Below are 26,395 nucleotides of genomic sequence, written 5' to 3' on the forward strand. Positions count from 1 at the left end.
TCCTTCAGGCAAGCAGGCAGCCGACTCCCCCCTCCCCGCCCCCCCCGGCAGGTTCTCGCCTCAGCCCCACGCTCCGAGCGGCCCCGTCTCGGGGACTCTCCCTTCCGAGGGGAGCGAGGCTGGCAGTCCCAGGGACGGCCTCGCCCAGCGCCCACCCACCTGGCGCTGCCCCGCACCTTGCGTGAGGAGAGGGCCAGTGAGGCGGAGCGTAGGCGGCGGGCCCGGCCCGTCGCGCCGCCGGGGGCCGGTCCCCCGCCGGGGGGGGGGGGGGAGGAGGGAGGGAGGAAAGGCGGCGGCCCCTGCCGCCGTAACCGCTCCCCATCCCGCCCGCTGGTGCCGCCCCCAGTATGGCGACACGGTAGAGGAGCGGCTGCGCCGGGGTGACCGCCCCCTCCCGCCTCCCTCGGCACAGGAACGGCGCGCCGCGGGCGAGCGAGCGGCCTCGGCGGCGCTGCTGCCGCCGTTGCCCCCCACAGGGCTGAGCAGCAGCGGCGGCGGCGGCGGAGGAGGATGGCGGCGGCGGGCACGGCGGCGGCGGGCACAGCAGCAGCAGCAGCGGTGGGGCCGAGCGGCCGCGCGGCGGGAGCCAGCACCGTCCCGAGCAGCTCATGGTGGCGCCCCAGACCCGCGAGCAGCGGCCGCGCCGGGGCCGCCAGCTGAGCCGGATCCCGGCGGGCGGCTCTCCCCTCTCGACACCGACCCACCGAGCGACCCGTTCCCGTCCCGCGGCGCGCCCTCTCCCCCTTCCCCGGCGCGACCCGCGCCTCGGATCGCCCCCGCCGGCGCCGGACTCCCACCACCCCCGGGCGCCGCGGGCAAGGCGGCGGCGAAGGGCACCGGGCAGCGCCAGGCGGCGGCGGGACCATGGGCGCGAAGCAGAGCAGCCCCACCGCCGCCAATGGCCGCACCCGGGCGTACTCGGGCGGGGATTTACCTTCCTCCAGCAGCAGCAGCAGCGGCGGCGCTAACGGGACCGGCGGGCGCTCGGCAGGCGCTGGCGGGCGGTACGCGCACCTGGCGGCGGCGCCTCATGCCGCTCCCGGCGGCGCGACGGCGGCAGGAGGAGCGACGGCGGCGGCGGCCGCGGCGGGGGGTGCCGCGGGGTCGGCACCCCGGAGCCGGTCCTTAGGGGGGGCTACCGCCTCTGGGGCCCGGGCCGCGCAGTCCGCCTTCAATATCCCCCACAGCAGCGGCCCCTACGGCTCGCAGGACTCGGTCAACAGCACCCCGGAGGAGGGCGGCCAGGAGCGGCCCGCGGGGGGCGGCGGCGGCTCCTCCGGCGGGCCCCGGCTAGTGATCGGCTCGCTGCCCGCTCACCTCTCGCCGCACCTGTTCGGAGGTAAGGGCCAGCCCGCAGAGCGGGCGCGGCGGGAGGGTTTAGCTACCTCTCCCGCTGCTGCGGGGCTGGGGGCTCGGGGGCCCGGGCGGGCGGGTGGGGGGGGTTCTTTCCCCGGCTCCCGGCCCCGAGGTGGGACGGGTAATGAATCATCACTTTGGGGAGAGCGGCGGCTCTTCCAGGCTTGCGTGTGCCAGAGGGGGGCACGGTTTGGAGACTGGGTTTTCAGGCCAGCGTCTCCTATTGTTTGTAACGAGAACTGTGAAAGGGGGAGGTTAAAAACGAACCCCGCGGCGGTGCGGTCGGGACGGCAAAGAGGAAGCAGAGCCTCTCCGGCTGGCGACTTTAGACTCTAATAGCTGTAATCAGTGCCTGTGTAAATACTCTTGCCTACTACTTACATAATTAGAATTTAATTGGATCATGTGTCTCCGCCGTTTATTCTAAAATCGGACCAAACCCCTCTTTAGGTACTGATTAATACGTGGCTGATGCTTGTTCCTCTTTCTGAGTTCTCGGGGTCTCGGTTCTGAAAGTCGATTAAGAAAAACAGAAGTTAAAGTAAGTTTCTTTGTTTATTTTATCTCTAAGAGATGAGTGGAGCCGGATAGCTGTCCGTGCCGCTGAAGTACAGGCTTGCAGCACTGGTACCGTATAGTCTTGAGAATGGCCACATGTGCTCTTGAGGCAGGAGAAACACTCTGGTAAACTCTGAATTAACCAAGAAGCTGAGGCCCTTTAAGAGGCATATTAAACGTGGAGCAAGTTGTCATAGTTTTTTGTCTCTCCTGTGATATTGAGATGAATAGGGCTGGCGTAGGACTTGCATTTTACTGCCTGTGTTCTTTACCTTAAAGTTAAAAATCTGCCTGTAAGTTGCGAACTGCTTTCAAAATTGCTGACTACTTTCAGTGCTGCTTATTCTAAAGGTTGTTCTTCATATAAGTCAAACGTTAAGGTGCAAGGTGACTTTTTAAATTCTAATTCAATTTTAATTCATTCTCTTGATAATTCTAATATATATATGTATGTATTATAACCTGTCTAAATACTAACCAACTTTCCCAAAAGCTTTCTTTTGGAAAAGAGGAGGCTAATGTAAAATTCCTACATTTCTGTATTCTAGTTAATCCGTTTGTGAATACTATTTGTAGCAGACTGTGTTTTCTTCTTTTCTGTAATGCAACCTGGTTTTAGCCAAAGCAGAGCTCTCTTCTGTCTGACCCTCATAGGGTGCACAGGGTTTCTGTCACGGGGCCTATATGTTGTTGGTGTGTTGACCTGAAGACAGCATAGCTGTTACTTCCTAGATCTAAAACTGCCTCCTCCCAGCGCAGTGGTTGAACATTAACAGAAAGCTGTCAAACCCTATTATAATAAGGGAGTATTTGCCCTTAAGAAAGAAAACATAACTGTTCTTGTAATACCAAGCTGCTCAATAGGAGTGCTTTGTTGCAAGGATGCTCATTATACCGTCACGGTAGCTTGTGGAGGAAGAAGGTGCATGCGTTTCTCTTGGTGATGAAAGGATGCCCTATCACGGAGTATTGTGCAGTTCGTGCTAAGCACAAGGGAATCATTAAAACGCGTAGCCAGTTGTTGCTCAAAGGTAAAACTTTTTTTTTTTTTCTTTCTCCTTGCTTAAACATTGTCTTGCAACCTACCTTGCTGCCAGGAGGGAGTGGATTAAATGTAAATGCAGTGATGAGGATCAATAACCTAGGAAACTGTTTATTCAGATGCAGGAAGATCTCTTTAGAATAACTCTGAATTTGATCGTACTTTCCTATGGCACGTAATAATCTATTAATTGCTGTACTACAGCATATTTTGTCTTTTGCAAATCTCTGAAATTGGCATATTAAAGAGGTTATAGGCTGAAATGATGTAAAGCTTGTTGCTTTTCCCGGTGCAGGAAAAGCGCCAGGAGGGGTACACTCTTCCATCTACTGACTAATAAATAAGGAATGCCGTATGTTAGGAGTTTGAGTAGCAAGTTTCAAAATACATTGTCCTTGTGTGGTTACAAGATGGTCATGAATCTATTTGCTGCTTCTGTTCTAAAAATCTTAGTATGTCTTATCGGGATAAATAACTGTTTAATCATAATACTGCAACACTTGTGAAGGCGGCCTCACTTGAAACGTTATTCTTTTTTTCAATTTAAATATTCTGTGAGATCAGTGATACACTACTCCACATCACATTGAATGTCGGCATCCTTATTTAGTTGCATGCTTTGTGTTTTCTTGATTCCTTGTAATAACTAGGTGTTTGGAATAAGTAGTCCCACTGGAAATCATACATTAGTAGCATCAGGATGGTGAAAAAGAACTTGAAGCATTGTTTTTGTCCTGATGGTAACTAGCTCAAGCTTGTCTAGGTGTGGTATCTGGCATTTACCTTGTGTATCATACGCATGCTTGAAGTCCCCTCCCTTGTTTTGTAACTTGCAAATTAGCCGAATTGTTTCTTTTTATCTTGAAAACTACTGAAATTAATTCTGAGGATTAGCATAGCAATTCTATGAAAATTAAAGTAAAAAAGAACAACAAGAATAACTTCCGTAAGTTGAACTGAATGTCCACCTATTTATATTTTTAGGCATACTGCTTGGCTTCATCAGTCAGTGACACGTGGGTGTTGCATTTGTTAAATTACTGTAATTAATTTGCCATTAGTGAATTACACTCTATTGTCACTTTTACTGAGCAGCTTTGCATGCTGAAGTAATGTTTAAATATTAACTCTCTAATGTAACATACTTACATCCATACTATGCTTGTTGATAGGCCATTTGAACGAGAATATAAAAAGTATTATGTTATTGTATGTTAATGTATTGGAAAGTATGATCAGTTATTTTCTATATGCCTTTAATAGGAACCGTAGTAACGACAGCCTTTCCTGACTGTGAGGGTCTGATGTTCCTGTCTGACCTCAGGCTAGTGCACCTTTATGATCAACGTATAACGGAGTAAATACTGCTGTGTAACCTTGTGTCTCATCTCAGGGAGAGTTCAATTCACTGAATAATTGTGGCCTTGGTCTCACCAAAAAAAAAAAAAAGCGTTTAACTTTGTGCTGCGAGCGTGCCTGGAGTAGGCTTAGAGCATTAAGCAGAGCGAGACCCAAATAAGACCTTACTACACTCCCAGATGCAGAGGCCAAACCTGCGTGTGACGTTCAAGCGCTTTCTTGCAACACAGCGCCGAGTTCCAGCTTCCTTTAAGGTGATAACACTGTTACTGGGAATTTTGACCAGTAGTTTCCCGCTCTGTTCCTCAATGAATGAGCCTTCCCTTCTCTCCCAGCCCCAAAGTAATATTCTTACCTTCTGTTAAGAACAGTGTGTAGAAGAGTTGGCCCTGAGATCCACAGTTAGTTTTTCCACAGTGTTTTTAGGCAGTAAGTATTCCTGTGTGGACTGTCAGCACTGCAGCAAAGCTACTGCTGTAGTTACAATATAGCTTGTTTTTGTCAGTGATGCTTGCAGCAATTGGTTCAGCTAAAAATGGACGGTCTCTCGGAATTATCTTTGCTTTGGGTAACTGCTGATGTGTTGCTTCTGTCACTTAAAACGTTGACAGCTCCTCAGAACCCACTTCATGTTTGTGATCCTCTTTCTGGGTGGTCACAACAGGGAGAATTCTTTGTGAAAACACCTAGTATAAGTATCCTTCTGGTGTTCAAATTTAAATCTCTTCTTGCAAATGTAGTTATAAGACAAAACTAAAGCCTTTAAATATTTTTTTGTCTTTAAAAGTCTCTTAGGGAAGAATATGTAAAAATTCAACTGAAGATGGCAGAAATGTTACATATTGAGTCTTTTAAATTTCCACATCAGTTCTTCAAGTTGATTGAGCAGAGACAGTACAAGTATTATACAAAATCTCAGATTGTGTTATATATGGTCATATACAATTTTTATATGATGTATTTATAGACAGGTTTTTAAATATGTAGTATTGTCAGATAAAACTGTTGACAGCTTTCAGGCCTATGTCAAGACTTGGAGTAATAATTTGGAGATTAAGTTGCATCTGTTCAACTTTATTAGGAGAAGGAAGTTTGTTACATTCTTCTCAAGTCAAATAATGATCAGGCATTTTTATGAAGTACTTTACAGTGCAGCATTTATTGCCAGCTACTGAATGTACGTAACACAGTATGGGTAGAACCTTATAGGTATGTTATAGTAGCATTTGTTTGTAATAATAGCTGGTAGAAGTAATGAATTAATTCTTCATTCTATAGAAGAAAGTTCACGAAAGCCTCAGGTTATAACCTGAATTACTTGTTGGCTTGTGGAAAGCAAATATCAGTAGAAGAATGATGTGAAGTCTCAGAAAATAAGTTTTTTAGACGTCTCTCAAACTGCCTAGAAAGCCACATCTTGTTTTGTTTTCCATCTGATCTGTTTAGTTATATGGTACATTTGAATATGTTCTTGAGGTTCTTTTCATCTTTCTCACACCTTTTTTTTGGGGGGGTATGACTATCTTTTGTTCACTTCCTTCCCCTTCTCTCCCAGTATCGCACAAGTATTATTGCTTTGAGAAATCGTGAAACTCTTAAACACTTGAGGCTTCAATGCTGCTCCTGTTTTGCCAGCCAAAGTTGTAGCTCTGAGGTCTTTGCCCCCTGACTTGAGAGAAGTGTTGGGAAGCGTGCTTTGCAGTGAGACTGTTGGGATATCCTGTGTGTGTGAATCACATTAGAAGCAGTGAAACTTGCTATTGCAGTTTCAGCCTGTATGCCTTGGTACCGCTTGACATACCTTCTCTTCCTGGCAGTTGGAAATTTTTTTTGATGTTTGAGGAAGGCCAGTGTATCTTTGGTACAATATATATTTCTCTAAATTACTTCCTAACCATTCAGAATGAGGAAAGAGTGTAAGGATTTAGTCTAATAAAAGCTATAACTTTTCCATACAAATTCTGCCTTTTTTTAGAGGTATGATAACACTGCTATTTGCTGTTGTGAACACAAAAAATCCCATGTGCATTTTCAGAGAGTTTTTCTGTTGTAGTTCATAAGTCTTACAAGGTGCAGAACAGTGAAAGCCAAGAGGCTGTCTCTGCTTTGGTGTTTTGATTTGTTTCTATTCGCTTGGCTGCACCAGTGAAACACAATCATATCCATGTTTGTCCACTTTGGAAAAATGAGAGCAATAATAATGAGAGGCTGGCTAAAGTCTCCTGATTGTAGAAGAAGGTTAAAATGGAGACCAGTCTGAAAGCTGAGAGAAATACAAACATGTCTGTATGCATACACATAACTTCACAACAACAGATTAGGGGGGAGATAGATGTGTGCCTCGTTTTCTCTTCAGTTATACCAATGAGTTGACTCCAAAGTGAGAGAGAAGAGTCACTTTTGCATTCTCTGAAGATATGGGAGGTTTTGGAAATGTACTAGCATGCCATTAACCAAAATACAGGTTGAAAAATGCAGTGTGCTAGGAAAGCAGTCGAAGGATAAGTCTATTGATAAGGAGTTTCAGAAGAACTGTTCTGACAGATGGGTTTGAGGAATCCGATCCCTTTTCAGAGTCTCACTGTTCCTGTGTTTAGTGGGCTCTTTTGTTGTTCCTGCATACGTACAGTGGGCAGCATACAGTTCCTGATTGGCAGCAGAGATGTAAACTCTCCTAAGGAGGGGACAGGAAGAAGTAGCAAAATGTCCAATGCCACCACCCACCTGCTCTAGCTCAGTCAGGAGAGCACTTTTAGTCTCAAACGTTAAGTGTTTGGACAAATGAGCCAGAAGAACTGTTTGGATCTTCTGGCAGTGCTTGTCAAGCCCCTGGGAGCTGTGTTTCATTTCCTTCAGTTGGAGACAGGTCTCTGTGATGATGAGAGGCTTGGGGCACTGGAGTAAAGACTGAGGTGAGTGACAGAGGATCTTTGAAGGGCTTCTTATCCTCCTGCCTGGTAAACAAAAGGCGTTAGGAGAAACCAAATAATAAAAATGGCAGCACTGCATTTAGGGGAGAAATGTAAATAGTTAACGGTCTGAAGAAAAGGAAACAGCCTAATTGTAATGGCATATATAAATATTTCTTTTGGCTATCAAGACAGCGATAATACCTGACTGAGCCTCTGCAGTGCCAGTTCAAACAAAGGCCTTCCTCTTTAATGTCTTCTGAATACCTATCCAACTCTGGTATCCTGACAGTGTGCCTCTCCTCATGTTCTCTCACATAATTGCAGACTAGTCTCCAACAACCTCCCAAGTCATTTCTTTGTCTTATAAAGAAAGCCTTTTGTCACTGCTAGAAACTCAAAACTATTTTTAAAACACATTGCCTACCCATCTGTTTGGGTAAGTTCTCCTCTCCTGTTCTTGCCAGCTGCTCATGGAAAACTTTGTCATGTAAATGTCAAATGTAAATGAAAAAGTTCTTGATTTGTTGTCTTAGCCTTGTATGAAACTTTTAAGTTTTGAATGATGTTATGAAAATTTTTGGGTAGGTTTTCCCTGCTATTTGCAGATGCGTGAACCAAATTTATATTATTTTCAAGATTTTTCTGCGGTGTGTCTACTGCTCATTAATGGTTTAGTTTCAGGAGAGATGTATGGTCATTTCTACAGGTTGTGTTCATTTACTGTGGTAATGGAACATGTTGTTCTTGCAGATGTTCAACCCATGAAAAGAAACAGTGAGAAACCTTTGAGTGCTCTGAGTTTCTATTTTGGAATATCTTTAAAGACATGCATCTTATCAATCAAAAGAAAACAATTTGTATAAAAACCACAATTACCTGAGTAAAACCAGAACAGCACTTCTTAAGCATCCAGGAAAGTGTTTTTGCTGTCTACTCTCTGGTTAGATATTTCCTAAACAAGTGCCTATGTTCCCAAGGCCACCTTTCCTTTGTAAATGATCATTGTGACTTTCATAAGGATGTCTCGGTGTGCATCCAGAGCTCTTTGGCGTCTGTTGTTTGGTAGGCTTAAAATTCCTGACACTTGCAAAAATGGGAGGGTAAGCCATAGAAAGAATGAGGCTGGTTCTCACTTTCACTCAGGACATGCTTCTGTTTTCTGCATGAAAATTGCATAGTATTGACCCAGAGAGATCAGGAAGCACGCAGGAAAATCTCACAGGGCTCGGGATGTCTGACTGCCTGCCAAATAGAATACAAAGTGTTGTGTGGGATTCGACTCCATTACTCTTAGTCGTCTTTAGGAACTGACCTACCTGGGTGTTTTATTCTTCCTTGTCTGCTCCATCTAAAAAATCAGACCACCACAGCCTGTTAATAGTTCCCAAAGGGTGGGTGTGCTGCATACCGTTGTGGATATTTTTAGTAGATTCTGTTTGCTGACTGACTTAGTGTGCTATAAATACAGAGTTCTCATCTGGCATGCACTTTGCGTGTCTTCTAATAACTTATAAATTCATCCAAGAATAATGGCAAGAAAAAATGAGCTGTTACAATTTATTTGGCTTTCCATACGAAGTGTCATTTATATAAAGCAATTATTTAGCAATATTTTAACTGTAAATGGCTTTTAAAACTAGTGGTGTTCCAAAACACTTCCTAGTCAGGCTACCATAATTAGTACTTATGTCAGATTGATTTATACTGCAGTTTCATTACAGTTTTAAAAATTGAAGGTGGAGTTTTTAGATATGAGAGATTAATTGAGCATCTGGAGTAGTATCAATACTAGTAAATTACATTCTTTATGTCAGTACTAGCATGTTGCCTGAACTTGCATAAAGGCTATTCTGTGGGGAAAAATGAAGCTTTAGTTATGATTCTCCTGGAAATTTTTTTCATAAAGTATAGGTGTATATACATTTGCTTGAGTTGAAATATAGTTAAGGCACTTACCACATTTTTTACATTATTAGGACTCAATGCAAAAAGGGGAGGGACCCATGTCTTATTAAGATACAGATGCATCTGTCTTTGAGTATTGAATTTGACACAAAATTGAAGGATGGGTTCTTGCTGAATTGCGCTGAGTGTAACCTAAATGCAGTTCTTCTGTACTGCTAAAATAAAAACTGTCATAGTGTACACTAGCAGATGTGGCCTTCATGAAAGACATTTAAAACTGGTGAAGTTTTCCATGTGCAGCAAAAGAAAGGTCTGCTTAGAAGTGCTTTCTGCAGATTGCCTGAACACAGAGACAGTATTTTGAGAATCTTTAAAAAATTTCTTTTATAATGAAATCTGGACCAATCTGGTGATAGTCTTTCAGAAAACTTACAAAATAAACTATCGCCCTGCCAAGAATCCTAGACAGTTCCCTGAAAATCATGTTGCTTTTGAATCGTGACTTCCTGCAGCTATCAGGAGTTTTACTTCTTGTGGACTGAAGAACATCACTCCTCCTTGATTCTTGAGCATGAATATGGATTGAAGTTCCTGTATGGGGAAAAATCTTGCCTGTCTTGAGAAAATGCTGTGGCCCTACCAAATAGAGCAGAGCATCATCAGGTAAGCAAATTTCAGAGATAATGGTGGACGATCTCCAGAATATAAAGAACAGTGACAATAGTAAAATGCAGCTGTCTATGGTCATTTAACTGCTTTCACCATGAGGCAGTCCTCTTTCTTCTCCTTGTCTTTGCTGCTTCAGCAAGGATGACTAGAGTAGCCTAAAGTAAAGATGGCTGAAGTAGCCTAAGATGCCAGACTGGAGGATTTGCTGTCCTTTGGGAAGAATGAGTTTAAAATCACACACCTGCGTTCTGAATATTGGAAGGCATATTATGCTTGTGCAGCAAGTGGCTCAGGGGTCCTATAGTCTCTTAAACTGGATAAGCATGATTCATCTTCAGAGGTGATTTTGATGAAGTGTCCTGAAAGGTAGTATTACTGAGTTCAGGTGTGAAGTGCCCAAATAAAGCGTTACCTATGCAACTTTCTTCTAGAGCTTTTTAATTTTTCAGTGTTGTGATTTTGCAACCTTAATGGACAATTAGGCTTGGTTTGAGTGTTTTGGTTTGGTTTTTTTTCCCCCTTATCCATGTGGGTATAGTTATTAGAGGTAGTCAGATCAGGGTGGATAGATACTTGTTTTATTTCTATATTGGGAGTAGTACTAAATATATGACAAGTAGATTGTTTGTCTGGGTTCAAAACAAAAAAGATGCCACTCTTTGTTAAAGCTCTATCAATCTATTAACGAATTACAATTGCAAAATAATAAAACATAATCGTAAAAATATGGAAGTAGTTTTACAATTAAGTGCTGTGTAAAGAAATAAAATACCTGCTCCACCTGTACAATAGAGCCATAAGGCTGTTGCTGGCTGAAGAGAAATGATCTACTAGAACAGCATGTGAATGAAAACAGCATGAAATTCACATATGTAAAAGAACTGCATGCTATCCAAGAAACACCCTTTGAATATCTAATTCACCTGTCCTAACATTTGGATACTAGATGACTAACATTTAGATACTAGATGACAAGTGTACAGGTATTGCCTCGCTTCTTAGGGACTGAATTATATTACTCTTCAGTTTGCTTTGATTGTATGTTTGCTACAGCTTAGCCTTGGATTAGTTTATATCCAAATGTCTCATATCCATGAATTTGTGTGTTTTATAAGTGATAACATTTTCAAAGACAGATGATACTGGGCTTCTTCATAACCATGGATGTGAAAAACCAAAGTGTATAAAATGCTTTTGAAGTAAAATACAATACTGGAATAGCTTCCAATTTGGAGGAAATACAGATTCCATTGCTAGCATAATAAACTGTGTGCTAAAATAAACTTTGGTTTTCATGCACTTGATAGGACCAAGATCTAGTGACAGCATACAACTAGGGAGTGGAGGAAATGTTCCTTGCAAATGTGGGACTAGTTCTGCTGCAAACAAAGAAATAAGAAGGCTAATGCAAATAATGTGTTTTATGTTGTGCAAGTGTGGGGGATGAGGTGTTCAGCCCAGATTATTCTCCTTTGTGTCTCCACTGTGCCTCTCCAATTGCAAAGCACACAGTTGTGTTCAGCTGATGAAGTCAAAAGGAAATGATGAACGCATTTGGAGCTGGAGGGCAAGAGTTCCTTCAAGTGGGCTGGGTGGGTATATACGACTTCCCTCTACAGGTGTGCAGGCAAGCAACCTTTTGAATGTATTTAATGGTACATTTTGCTTTAAAGCTTTATTTGGAAGAAATGTTCAAAAGAGTTTTAAGCTCAGATGATGTAATTTCTTGACGTTAAACAGTTTAATACGTTGGGGAAATCTGTTGATTTGTGAAAAGTGGGCTAGAATTAAGCTTTATGAAGACCACTTGGGCTGACAGCAGTGTTAAGATTGTTTGTTCCTATCCACACAGATAAGGCAAGTTTATGCTGTCATGGAACCTGAGGTCATGGAGTGGTTGTCAAAAGCATTCTAGTTTTTAAATTCTGGCCAGTATTGATTCTCTTTTAGGGATTGGCTAGCAGTAATCTTTGATCAAGGTAATTTTGACCACTGGCTAAATAATTTTTTAAAAAGCTTGTTAAATATTTGACTACTTTTTAAAATTATTATTATTATTATTAAGTGACACAGCAAAAAATTTCCAGGACCTCTGCTGCAGTTCTTGCTTTTAGTAGTGCTAGAAAAGTCAGTAGGAATTAATTTCTGTAATTCCTTTCAACTCCTGGAAAAAATCATAGTCTGAACAGTCTTCATCAATTGTAAGTATGACTTGCCTTATATTTGTTGTAACAGACATGGCAGTCTTTCTCTGCAAAATACTTGCTTGTGTATGGCTGTTGCCTGATTTTTTAATAGTGGATTAATGATATTGACCTCCATTTTAGCTGAATTTTAATTTACTGATGAAAATACTGGCATACGGATTTTGTATTTTATCCTGGTATTTTATTGATGAAAAACACATACTTAGCAGCAAAGCTAGAAGTAGCCAAAAGCATCCAAAAATGAAGTGGATCCCTGTTGAAGTGTACTGGAGAAGTGGTTCTTGTATTTTGCTGTCCACAGGTTGTTCCTTCCATCTCTACCATTCCACCAATTGTTCTTTAGTTAACTAATGAAAATGGCAGGTGTAGGGTGTAGTGTGGTACTGAATGAGGGTGTAGTATGGTATTGAATGTTGTTGGCTTTTTGAGTCTGAAAAGCTATACAGCCATGTTGTTGGTTTGGTGGTGCGCCTGGATTGCTAATTGTGCTGAGAAACAGGGTGCTGGGCTAACGTAGCTATACTGCCTTTTAATAATGGAAATTACTCTAGCTACAGCTCTGATACAATGAGCTGAGAATGGGAGACCTGAAGGTATTCTGGTCTAGATGAGATGATATCAATTTGGGGATTATTCTGATCTTCCCCTTGTTTTGCTCAACAGATATCTTAGCTTGCAGGTTAAGTATGCAAAAGTGATGCATAATTTGTCAACATGAGGAAGGCTCTTAAATGCTTGCAAGTAGTCAAACGTCTCTACTTCTATTTAGCTGAAATATTTGTAAAATGTTCTGCATTTTACAAAGTGCTGCAAAATAGTAATTATAAGATGCATCTCTAGGGACTCTTACTTTTCTTCCTTTTCCCATCATGGATTTGGACTATTTCTGGGCTGTTTAACAGCTGTGTCCTGTGGCAGCCTATTCTTACTTGTAAAACTTTGTTAGCAGTAGCATGCAGGCATTCTTTGAAATATGTTTAAAACATATGTTTGTATTCAACATGTGGCTAGCCTGATGCTATCCACAAAGATGCAGAATTAAAATGAGTCAAAAACATAAGCACCCCAGGAAGTGTTAAACCCAAAGGAAATCCTCTGAAAAGGATGCCAAATTTTTAAGAAGAGAGAGGAGGGGGAAAAGTCTGTATGGAATGGTGGTGTTTGTTACATTACTCTTACTTAGAGGGAATCAGGATGCACAGATACGTGTGCTGATACAGTTGTTTTCCAATCTCTTAAACTGTGATCCTGTGGCACACTAAAGCTGTGTGTGTATAGCTTACTGAGAGCCTCTCCTTTTTTCTTCTTTTTCTCTGCCCTCTTGCTGTTTTCTGCGTGGATGAGTCATCTTACTCGCAACACCTGTATTAGTAACTGAAGTGCTGTTGGAAACAAAAATAAATCTGTAGAAATACTGATTTAGCTGGATCTTAAAAATATTCCCATTTAAAAAAAAAATCAGTGTCTTAGTTTAGGATTTTTTTCTTTTTTTCCTAGAAAGACATAATTTGGGGTATTTAATTTGGGTTTTAACTTAGTTATCCTAGTTTTATCTAGCAATATTTATAGCTGTAGTGTTAATGGAGGAGTAACACTGAAGAGAAACATACTGAAATAGATAATTAGTTCTATATCAAAGAGAAGAGAGGCCATTTTGATGAAGTTCTTTATTTTAGAGTATCTATTTTTAGGTATTTTCTTGTCTCCAGTTTTTCTAACTCGCATTCCCCCAAACCTGAAAATTACAATGTAAATTTTTCTTTTCATTAACAGTATTTTGAAGCACACACAAGTTAAAACTGATTAAACTTGCTTCCTCAAAGATCTAACTGGGTAAATGTTCTGTACTTACAGCACAAGGCATTAAAGCCTGGAACTTAGACGTCAACATATTAGATTCTAATCCTATCAGTTTTCTGTTTATGCCTTACAGATTTGTAAATTTACAAAACTATGCAGTTGTAATTCAATTTCAGGCATGTGAAACTTCATATAGAAATAGGAAAGGAAGAAAAGCTTCAAGTCAGTACCTTGTTTTTCTAGCATTTTCCCTACTGTAGTTTCTCTCTGACATATTTAGCCTTGTGCTCCTTCAGGCAGTGATGATAAATGTACTAGGTACAATGTTTTTAAGCTACTGGTACAGCTAAAACACTAGGAGGACAGCTTTACTCAAGTCAGTGAGTTTTGCACGTGCAGAACTTTAAGTATACTCACAAATCTGCCTTGAAGAGCATAATCCCATTTGTCAGGAATTGTCATATATAACTGACAAGGATTCCTTCCTCTGCTGAAGGAAAGGAGCTCTTTCTATAATCTCAGTATTTCACATCTTTAAATTGTTAGATTTATAGCCCTCTGCAGAAACTCCTAAACTGCAAGCTAATTTTAATGGTGCTTTCCTAACCCTGAAAGTCAGTGAATGGTATGGCAATTGAACGCTGTAGCTGAGGATTAGGAATATCACCACAAGTACTTGTCCATAGAGAGGTAAGTATAGACGAAAGATACTTTGTCAGCTATTACAGTCATTGTTGTATGTAATACTTAAACGTTGCATTTTCCTTTCTCACACAGTGTGTTGGAAAACAACAGGCCTTCCTCTCGACATTATAAATGAATTTTCATGATTATTTTTAGGTTAGTAGGCATACAATGTCTTTTTCCCCAAAACTTTACACAAAAAGGGTTACAAGAACAGATTTAATTCTAATGAGTGATGTGTGAGTGAAAGTCTCTTTCTTTGTTGATGATCATAGCACTTGAAGGGACCTTGAGGTTAACAGTTCCTTCCCGGCACTGGAATGCGGGATCAGCTGGGTTTAGCCCATTCCGAGCAGATGATGTTTATCTATTCTTTCTTAATTTCTTAATGGAAAACCATATATTTCCTTGGGTATTTTATTTTGACAACTAATTTTACCATTGGAAAACTTCCTAATAAACAGATTACTCTTACTATTTCACAACTGATTCCCAATTTTGAATGCAGAAATCTGCAATTGATGCATTTTTATTAACGGGTAGTTCTTTCTTCATTACAAATGTGAAGGGCTCTTTTTTCCTTTTTAATTGTACTTGACTCTTTCTAGCTATTAGATACAATTTCAACAATGTATATAGCCTTGAAATGTAACTGAAAGGGCATTTATTGCACTGTCACTGTTTAGTATCTCTCAATTTTTATATCTGCTTACTTTGAATTAGGCTTGTAGAAAGCTCTAATTTGCTAGATGTGTCTGACAAAAAAGGACCAGGGTGGTAATGAAGCAGACAGCATTTAACAATAAAGTAACTGTCTTAAAAAGCTTAAGTTGCTGTTTCTGTCAGTGGCTGTCTGCCTAGCTAGATTCAGGAGGATAGGTTGATAAGATAATTCATTAAAATCAGACTTATGTAGAGAGTTATCTGGTATTACTATTTGTGTTAGCTAGTAAACTTGAAGCTGCTTCTTCCTGTATAAACAAGAAAGCCAGCTGCAATTATTCTTTAAAGCTCAAAGCATCTGATTGGGCTGTGAAAAATCTTTCCATAACACAGACAAAAGTGCAATTGTGAGTGTGTATACAAATTGGCACTAGTGCTGTATAAATAGAGGGGGATTTCAGGGTTGTTTTTACACTTACATATACCTCATCATCCTTTACACAAACTGAAATTAGTATCTTTGCGTCTTTAAGCCATGAATCTTGCCTAATGACCAAGAGTAAAAACCATTAAAAGGGCTTGATTCTGGCCTGGCTGCAGAAGATAAACCTCATGTATTAATATATCTATTTGTGTCATCGTTGTGGTATTTGGCTAACTGCACTTAACAACAGGATTAACAAAAGACTAATAATCAAGGATAAATTGTTTAGGGTTTAATACACACTCTGTAGAAGCCAAAAAGACGAAAACCCAAAACCCCAGGTGAGCCCCTCCCAGGCCAGAGACCTGTTCAGCACCCGCGCCCTGGACAGCTCAAGCGAAGCCTCTTCCAGGCGCCCGCTCCCCTCCAGGTGCTCCTGCTGCCCGATGAGATGCGCCGGATTCTTTAGCCGGGACATGAAACAAGGTGCCTTTCAAGAATAGGGCGTTTCATGCTGGCCCAAAGCTTTCTGGTTGGGCTACTGAATTATATTTAGAAGACCAAGAGTTTGTGACAGACTCTCATTTGCCCCAGTACCCTGTGGTACAGAATGCAGCTTTGACAGCCTTGAGAGCAGACCAGATAGAATTCCCCTGGAAGGCTTTTTGTAACTCCTTCTATGTCCGACTCATATACCTACAGTTCCCATGTGTTGGTTTTTTGTTTTGTTTTGGTTTTTTTTAATCTTATTTGGGTTTCAGATGTTCAGTCTTCATCTACTTGTTCACTTTTGTCCTAGAAAACAGATTTCTTGTCACAGCTTTCCCAAACATTTGTAAGCTAGCTTCCTTGTTCTTAGTTTCATCTCTGTTGTTTGTTTTTCACGTGATTTAAGGACTTTCTGGAGCTAGTTCTCATTTTCTGCTAGAAGTTTTGTTAGTCTTGTAGTTTCAACTGGACTTCCCTGCTTGGTTCCTTCCAGTAAGTGGAAGTAGAAAAAGAAAAAGCAGGTTATACAGATCCTTTCTGTTATCACACTGTTCAGTTTTCTTTGATGCTGTGTGACACCACTTTTTTAAAATGAGTTGATTAAAATATTTGACCTTAAATGTTTAAAAACCTGGAGAAACTTCTGATATGTTTTGAATTAGTATTAGAAAGATGCCTTGAGCAGTAGGAGGCTCACTGAAAGATTAACATTTTGAAATAACATTAGTTTTTCTTGACAAGAGGTTAAAATCTAGAAGGTGGTATCCTGAAATAATTACTTTCGAAAAGGGATAGTTTTGCATCCAGTAATGCTGAGGTAACAAGATAAGATCTATATTTTGTGTGGAGAAAAAAGAACAAAACATGTAAATATTTAATTTCACTTAATGGCTTTCAAAGCCAAGATGGAAAACACAGTAATACTTTGATTCATGTGTGAAAACAGGGTTTGTAAATACTTCAGTGACCTTTTCCCTTTCGTTTTATGACCCTGCTGCAGAGAGCTACGTGGTTTGAATATTTTTTCCCCTATTGTTAAGTGCAGTTTATTTAAGATAGTATGTGCTTTTTTTCCTACTTACTGTTATCTTTTTACAAATGTCTTGCAGGATTTTCCTTAGGGGTGGGAATCCTAAGTAAATATTATTTCCTTTTTATGCTGAAGAGCTTTCGGTATACTACCATACCATTATGCTAGCTTCTGTAAGAACATCAGCAGCTTTATTGAGTTTGCTACTAAACAAATAAAAAAAGGAAGCCATATGCATTGCTTACACTCCTTCCCGACTGGAAGAAATAAAGTGAATTTCAGGAGGAAAAGAGAAGAAACTGGTTTTCCTATTTCAATTGTTGGAGTACATGCATTTCAACTTCTAAATGAAAAATGGAAATACCATCATTAAAAAAAATTAGCATTAGAGTTTCCTCAGTGTCCTGGAAAAGCTGTGTTTCCAAATTAGTTGTCCCTAACTTATGGGTAACTTTGCTTTGTTTAGGTTGGACCTCTGCCCTATATCTGGGAACTGTGGCAAGCTGTTGGGTAATTTCCAGGGTTGCATTCCACTTTTCAATATTTTTTTTTTCCTCCCCTTAAACTTGCTTCATTGGAAAGATGATATATAACATGATTTTATTTATAAGTCAAAGGTTTTTTTTGAAGTCACATTCTACAAGTTATTTCCCTGGTATTCTGATTTCTTAGGAGGTTTGGTATAAGAACAGTTTGTTCCCTGAGTAGTTACAGAAACATATGGAGATTGGATAGTGAATGAAACACTATTCATATTTGCTTGGATGGGGGAGCGGGGAACGACACAGTTGGGGGTAGAACCCACCATGTACATTTACATTTAAGTAAATTTAAAACCTACTTTAACAGATTAGCCAGTGCAAGACAAAAGCTAGTAGTTTTATAAGAGGGTTTTTTTTCCTTGCCTCACTTGCAATTTCTTTCTGTAAAACTGTCCCTGAGGGAATAGGAATTGATAATAAAAGTTGTCATAACTGGTACTTTAGAAGATGTTCCTGTATCTTTTATAAATTGCTTGTGTACAAGCCGTTTGTCTATTTAAAAAAAAAAAAAAAAGCTTTGTAGCTGTCCGTATTAATACATTTGAGATCAGAATTTTTGTCTAAATCGGTTTTAAAGACTCAGATTTGTGTATACGTGTTCTTGCCAGAATATTAATAGATTAGAAGACTGTATTGTCCTTTTAGTACTTTGAATTTATTCCAGAAGGCTTGCTGTTTTATTTTGCTGGATGGTACTACCCTCAACTTTGTGAGATACCAGGCTAGGTCAAGAGCAACAGTAACATACTGCAAGATTTATAATCCCACCTATGTTGTAGGTCGAGTAACATGCTGAATTGACACAAATGCATCTGAAACATTTGATTTATGTTTTTTAAGAGCCTAAATGAACTTTTTTCCCCTTGAAGCTGTCACTGTATGGTTCTAGAGTAACTAGGTGACAGCGTAACAAGATTAGTCTGTCTCAAGATTTAGTGCAACTTGTCTGAATTTTGTTGCAGGTAGAAACTTGGTGAATGAGTTGAATTTTTAATTTTTCTTTAAGTCATTGTATAGATATTAAGTGCTGTGAACTCCCTTCCTTAACTAAGAGCTTAATTTTCAATGTTGTTTTGAATGTCTCTGATGTCAATAAAAATTGTCCTACTTACACAATAGTGAAGAAGGGCAATTTTCATGCTTATGTTGACTTCTACCCCAAAACATTCTCATGTGTAAAATACGTATATTCCCATGTGTATGACATAACCCTTCCAACTGCATCTGTTTTTTTTCCTTTTATGCCAGCTTCTGGATAGTTTTGGTACAGTTTTAGCTAAGGACTGGTTTTACACCAAGAGCAGAATTTCAGTCTGTCCTACCACGTTCTGTGGAAAGTACCAGCCAGACAGCATGTCAGGCTAAAGTCTTCTGTTCACAGAACAAGTTCAGCACTCACTCATTTTTCAACCTAGAGCTGGAGGATCTCCCTGAAAGATTAGACAGCTGTTAGTCTTCTGTAGCCTGCCTACTGCCCTGTGGAGACGTCTTCCAAACCAGAAACTGCTGTTGTAGATTACAGGATTAATAGAATGAATAGTACACTGTCTACACAGTTCTGGAAAGCAAAGACATAAATTTAGATGTTTAAATGGCATTCTCACTGCACAAAGCCAGGAATTGTATTGAATATTGCTTCTTCTCAAGGAAAACCCAATAGAAGTAGGTTTCTCTTATTGGCACATCTCCCAGTTTACTGATTTCTGATTTGATACAACTGCTGTAAAGGACAGGTATGGCAAGACCTCTGCTGGAGAGGAAGAGTGTGCTTTTGTGATGACTGACAAGAAAGTCAAGCTTCATTTGGGAGCTTGTATTAGGTGTTCCTGAAAATGGTAGTTAAAGGCAAATTTTTAAAAAAGTTACTTGATAAAACAACAAAGCCTGGAGGCAGAGGCTATCCTTTACATGCCTGTGGCTTACTTCTCAGTAGTCTTTAATACGGATAGAGTTTACTATGGAAGAACTGGAACAAGTCTGTCATTTCACCGGAGCTGATGACTTATGCCTGGCTTAATCTCACAAATTTGTTGGTGGCCATACTGTGAAATTTCTCACAGTTGCTGTTATTGCACTCACCTATGTGCAATGGACTTGCCTTCTGAGGGCTTCTCCTACAACGAAAGGAGTGGATTTAAGCTGGTGTTCATGTGGGAAACAGCTACTTTGACCTCTCCTAAAATTCAGAATAAGCCTTCTAGAAAACTGGTAACAAGGTTTAAGTGTGAGAGTTATCCTTCAAGAGCATCATGGAGATTTTTCTTTTGTAAGACATTAAAAGTACATTTTCTGTCTGCTGAAACAGAAGTCTTTTTGAGGGACTAATGCTCCTCTGGGATAAAGGAGGAGATCTAATACAAAACAGAAAAATGGCTATAAATGATGTTGCCTATAAATTCTTTGCAGTTCTTAAAACCTGGTCTGTGAAAAGTAACAATGTGACAATTCAGTACCCAAATACTTAGCAGTATAAAATCTATCTTTCTTGGAGAATGGTTTGTTTAACTGAAAGTGCCTGTCGAGAACTATTGTTTCTTTCACAGAAGATTTTGGGAAGTTGTGAATTTTTTTTCAACCTAGAATGAAAGGCTACAATGGGAAAATAGACATAAATCTGTGTCTCTAATCATTTTGGCATTGGGGTAGTAGTAGTAGTCCTGAGTAGTCCTACCTCAGGACTTTAGATGTGTAAAGTGATGGAAGGTTCATAACTTATTTTTTAATGAGTGCCTTACACTTCAAAAAAGTGGGAATTGGAAGAGAATTAAATCCTAGTTGTTTGAGAAGGGCTAGGTGTTGGGTTATTTAACGTGCATCATGGAATTTTTTTTTTCTTTAAATAAGTTGTTTGCTGCTGAAGTATATATATAGTACACATTTGGGGTGCATCCTTCATTAGCTTGTCTCTTGTTCTAGAAGTCCACAGTTTTTTGGTGTGGAGGTTTTTTTGTTTGTTTTGTTTATATCATGAAAGGGTTTACTAAAACGCACCTTACTGGTCTTTGCCCTCTAGCTGCTGTTTTGATCCTGTCAGTCTCTGAATTGTTTTATATGCTGCTGGCAGGCTAGCTAATACAGGAAGGTGCAGCAGGCTGCTCCAGTGTACCACTGGGAAAGCTCAGAGTCCTGTTTGCTTGGGCTGGTCCCCACCAACTGACACGCATACGCAGGGAGGGACAGCAAGAGCACAGGCGGGGGTAGTGCTGCCAGGAGACAGAAGGAAGGTGAAGGGATGAACACGTAAATGAGCTGAGAGGAGTGCAGGCTCAAACTCTGGCATTCTTTATGCTGCCCTCAAGAACTGTTCTAAAGAGCTTTTTTCTTCTTTCAAAACCAGATTCTTTTTTTCATTTGAGCATTTTATTATTTATATTTTAACTGCTCAGTCACTCATTTTAGGGATCTGTGGTAGAGCCTTGCTAACTCAGTAGGTAAGGCTCTGGTTAAGAAGGCAGTGCTACGTGGAAAGGCAGAGCAAATTTATGTCATGATTTACTTTTTCTGTGACCCTTGTCTCAATGTCATTGTGGGCAAATAGGCATTTTTATATAAGGTGACACATAGAGACTTATGAGAATTGTTTGACTTCCTGTGTAAGCTAGGGCAAGTTTCTTACTGCCTTTCTAAAGTATATAATGGAGACATTGCTCCCATTGTAACCATTGGTTTTTCTTGTCTATTTTAGAGTGTAAGCTCTTCGGAAGAGGGACTAATACATATATGCGAACAAACATATTTGCAGCACTTGGCACGCTATGATACTGATCTTATAAGGGCATTCCTGAAATGGGAATACTAACTATGATTGCTCTTTAGTCAGCTGTTTAAAAAACAAACAAAAAATCCCCACAAAACCCAAACAAAACCCAACACCCCTTTCTTATTAAAATATAATTTATTAGCATGTTGCAGTTTCATGCTAAAAAAAAAAATCACCCCTTTCTTATTAAAATATAACTTATTAGCATGTTGCATTTTCATGCTATCTCAGTATTGAAACAAACTCAAGACAATGTCTCCTTCTTTTATGTATAATGCTTATATATATCAAATGACAGATCACTATTTTGTTTGAACAGTGAAGAACAAAACATACTTCTTAAATAGTTGCAGGTTCTCTTACCTTCAGTAGCATTATGGATGAGTAAAGCAATGAAAGCATATACTTATTTACATAAAAGCCATAACTGGATAAGTAAAAGCATTTGAGTTACCATGTCATTTTTCAAACTGCTGAAGAGTCAAAATAACTTTTAAACTAATTTGTTCCAACTGCACATCCCTGTTAAAACTTACTTACAGTCTATGCTATGTGTGTGTGTATGCATGCATATGTGCATCTTATTCGCGTGATCTGGTTAATGTAAACAAGATGTTTCTGTTCTAAGCATAGATGTTTAAAATAGGTAACTAATCAAATTCTCAACAATTTGACTGATAGACCAATACAGCAGTTGTAAACAGCAAAACACAGAAAATGCTCAGTAGCATTCTCTATGAAGGTCATTTAAAATGTGAGTGATACACAAAATATTTCTTAACAGTTTGTTCAAACAGTGGCATCTTAACTATGAAAAAGCAAGAATTACATTGCTGACTTAGTTGCTGTGGTATGAATGATGTGGCACGTCATTTGAAAGTTTGGTTGGTTTGTGATTTGGATGTTCTGTAAGATTTTGCAGAATATGGTATGGGTGCTATGTTCTCTCTTAATAGAGGTAAAAGACTGTAAATATAGATGAATCTGTCATGATTGAGATGTTTAAAGCATGTAAGTCAATAGCTTGATTTTCTTCAGCTTTTACTGACAATAGTTAAGAAAACTTGGTTGAGGGGTTATTTCTTTATGGGTTCAGTTCTATCTTTTCCTGAACTAGTTACGCATCTTCGTTACCATTCTTCTTATTAGGCATTTTGCATGCTTTCTTCACTATGATACATCCCCAAATGTTATTGAAAGGTTCTGTCTTAGAAACAGGAACTTTTGCAAAACTAGTCATTATAATACATAAACGCATATCATTCAAACTTAAGAAACTGCTCTCAGATTTTATCAAAATTTTTACATAACTCATGTTAAACACTTAAATTCTGTTAATACTGAAGGATTTAATGATCTAATTCCAGTGTACACCTTTCTGAAATTATGCATTTTGTAATGTAAATGCAATGGGTCTTCTCCCCATTTTGTAAAATTCTCTTTAATTATTCTGTTAAAAGTCTGGCTTCTTATGAACCTGCATCCTAGTTTCTGCAATAGTCCATACACTAATGTAAATATTTTCCAAATTGGAAGAATAGAGGGGTCAATGCAGAGTGAACTTCTCTTAGTTGAATTTTCCATTTAAAAACAACAGGCTGCTTTATGATAAGCAGAGATGTCAGTACTTTTAAAAAGTTATTCCTTAAACAAAATTCCTTTGTGCTGAGGATGAATGATATTTTTCAGCCTGGATTTTTCTACTAAGCTCAGTCCTTATTCATAAGTCATACCTTTACACTGGGGGGGGGAACCCAAATAAATAAACAAACAAATGAACATACTTGCTCTACTCTCACCAGTTTCAAGTGAATGAAAGTAAATTAGTCCATAGGTTAGATGTTTCCCTGCAGAATTAAGAAATTGGTGCCCTCTGTGGAGGACTGCTATTTTGAGAGCTAAAGAGGGAAAATATAGAGTATAATAATGCAGGAAAGTCTAATGTTGTGCTTAGGTAATAAAAATTCTTGTATGTGTGATTAAAAAATGAGATGAAAAGCACAAGAAAACAAGTATGCTTTGAAACATTTGTCCTTGACTTTCTTGAAACTGTACTGTTAATAGGTATAATTTTTCTGTTATACTGAATGATAAATGTAATTATAACTACTTTTGATATATAATTTAAAGTTGCTGTTGAAAATGAAACGTTATTATATTTAGAATTAATATTTAAACTCCTGAGAACATTCCACATAATTTTTTATTAACATATATTCTTCCCAGTTGTAATCTTTAATATTTTGTACTCTGACTTTTTTGTCATTGATTGGTTTTCCCCTTTTTTTTTTTTGTCACTGCTACCTCTATTTCTGCAGGAACAAGTAGGTTATTGGTAAGTATTTCAACTAAATCAGACTTTACAAAGTTTTGCCTTAGTGAGAACTTCTTTTTTTTTACCCTCACTTACTTTGGTAAAAACTTTGTAGACAACAGACCAATTGTCTGTAAATGCTGTGCTTTCTCAGGTCTCCATTATCGCCTTGTTTGTGTAGTAGAGTAATAGTTTTCAGATTCTCCAAGAGACTTTGTCTTCTGCATGCTTTCAAGCAGCATTGTTATCTGTGCTGTCTTCTAAGATGCTGCCTTCTCCTGGGGCTTGCTCCTTTGTTCCTGTCTGCTGCGTTTCAAGTGCAGTGTTTACTTTGTCTCTGCCATTTCTTTTTTTCGTAAGACCTCGTATGCATTTTGGCCAGTTTGCTCAGAAGACTTCTCTGCGTCCGACAAGATGCTCTGTTTCACATGTTCAGTTTAGTCATCCTTGTCAACCATTATTCAGCCGTTTTCACATCATACCTCTTCCCTTTTAGCTATCATTAAATACACTCTCAGCATGGTATAGCCACCCTCTCCTCTCTTATTATCATGCTTCATGTAATTTTAATCAGATTTGTTGCACTGTACAGTACAAGTTTTCAAGATATTTATGTCTGTTCATTTTCAAAATGTAGGACTTCATTCTTTCTTCTGATCTTGGAGCAGCTCTTCCTATACTTCCTTTTAAATGATGTGATTTCTAATGAAAACTTTTTCTTTAACTCTAGTATATTTTTGAAAGTAGTGACTTTATTGACAGTGTGAAGAAGGGGAGGGGAGTGTAGACAAACTGGTTCCTTGTACTTAAAAATTTGTAGTTGTCTTGCCAAATTACTCAGTTACTCCAGAAGAGCCTACTTCTGGCAGTAGAAGACCGTTACCCTGTCTGTCTTCCCCAGCTTTCGTTGTGAAATGATGAGTGGAAAGACCTTTTTCAGGTGTTTGAGGAAAATATTGCTCCAGGCAATGAGAGAAAACTGAGGGAGTAGGAAAATAAAGGAAGAAAGAAAAAAATAAATTTATAGGTTCAGGAGAGACTAGGAATGAGAGAGAAGAATTCTTCCTCCTTGAACTGTGATAGGTGAGTTAAGAAGAAAAAGCAATGGGAATATGTAATATCTCTAAAATAAGAGTTTTAAGGCATTTCATTTGCATAAAGTTTTCAGACCTCCAAGCTGACTTGCGGTGAGTTATTTGTCATCATCTGGTAATGCAAGAACTAAGCTTGTTTGACAGGTTAATCTTGCCTGCCATGTGTAAATAAAATACATTTGTGCCCCAAACTGCTGACCATGCTTTCTGGCTACTTGCTTTCTGAATAAGGTAGTTGATTTGGCTCCAAAATGTGTCCAACCTGGCTTAACTGCGTATTCAGACAACTTTGTTGCCCTCCACACAGCTCCACAAGATTTCTCCAAAGTGGCAAGAGCCCCACTTGTGTACAGCAGCCTCTGAAATGGTGATAGGGCTAGTTTTCTTCTCATACTACTGATGTTACTCTGCCAGTGTGGCTAGAAGGGGACCTTGCGCTTATCTCTGCTTGCCAGAGATCTGACAATGAATAGACATGAGAGAGGGGAAAAGTTTATTTCCTTTGTTGCCCTTGATTCAGATTTTGGAAGGGAGTCGTCACACCTATATGAAAGAGAGAGTGTGCGTTCCCATGGGTTCTCTCCCCTGCCCCCCTCCTTTGGGAAAGATGCTGTGGAAATTAATCTTATTCTTCTGGGAAAAGTCTTGTTGATAAGTGGAGTTTTTGGTCGCTAGTTGAAAATATACTTCTGAAACGTAGTAAGCTAAAATCATCTGGATTTAGGGTGTGGGTGGAGCCTTTTTTACATGAAAACTGAGGCTTGCTCTTACCTTTAAATCTACCAAATGCAACTCCCAACGTAAGTTTATATTCACACTTGTCTGTCTTCAGCTGCTTCTGTTCCATTGAGAAGCTTGTGGTATGGATCTGTGCTGGAGGGGTGGCATGTCTGAAATGCAGTTAATAAAGTAGTAAGTTAAAGAGTGAATTAATAGCTTACAAGTCACTTTAAAAAACTGTTCTTGTTTGTGTGCTTGTCAGTTTGAAAGTGCAAAGACTCTAGGGGTTTGGATGAAGGAGACTTGAGCAGTCTCTCATCTGCCTTGACTACAGATCCCTATGGATGATGGGATGGGGAGGTAACACCCACCCACAAACACAGGTGGAGCTAAGATCTTTCCTCCTCCCTTTGTTGGGTGCTTGCATCAGTCTAAAATTTCACTTTTAAAAAGCTGTTCCTCTAATAACAGCTGTTCTTATTTTTGTATTCAGAAGTGAAATCGATCTTTCCACAGGTCTTTCCCACCTGTAATTTCATCTTCTGGTTTGCAAGATATTTTAGCATGGGGCTTTTTTCCTCTCTTTCAATGGTTGTATTTATTGTTCTTCAGTTTCTAAAAATGTGCAGGTGTCAATTATAATCATCATCACATTACTTTTACATTGGTATTAGACACCTGAAGTTGTGCAGTTGATAAAGGCTTTATTTATGAATAAGAAAATGTGTCTTGTTCAATTTCTCTTCATCATTCTGTACTGCGTTATTTTTCAGTGACTGCTACTGAAGATCTCACTTTCCCAATTACCAAGATGAAGGGAGCTAAAGAAGTTATGTAGTAAGATTCTGTCTTTCATAAGTTTTTGCT

General features: G+C 39.7%; 1 protein-coding gene across 1 annotated transcript in view; it reads left to right on the forward strand.

The window, feature by feature from the left end:
- Positions 1-767: 767 nt before the first annotated feature.
- ZNRF2 (zinc and ring finger 2) overlaps positions 768-26,395 on the forward strand; it is a 56,521-nt gene continuing 30,893 nt past the window's right edge. Inside the window, exon 1 of the mRNA XM_050892337.1 lies at positions 768-1,339. Coding sequence (XP_050748294.1) covers positions 865-1,339 — 475 coding nt within the window. The 5' untranslated portion in view covers positions 768-864. The remainder of the gene's footprint in view (positions 1,340-26,395) is intronic.

This window comes from Gymnogyps californianus, chromosome 2 (assembly GCF_018139145.2).
Source record: "Gymnogyps californianus isolate 813 chromosome 2, ASM1813914v2, whole genome shotgun sequence".
Classification (NCBI taxonomy): domain Eukaryota; kingdom Metazoa; phylum Chordata; class Aves; order Accipitriformes; family Cathartidae; genus Gymnogyps; species Gymnogyps californianus.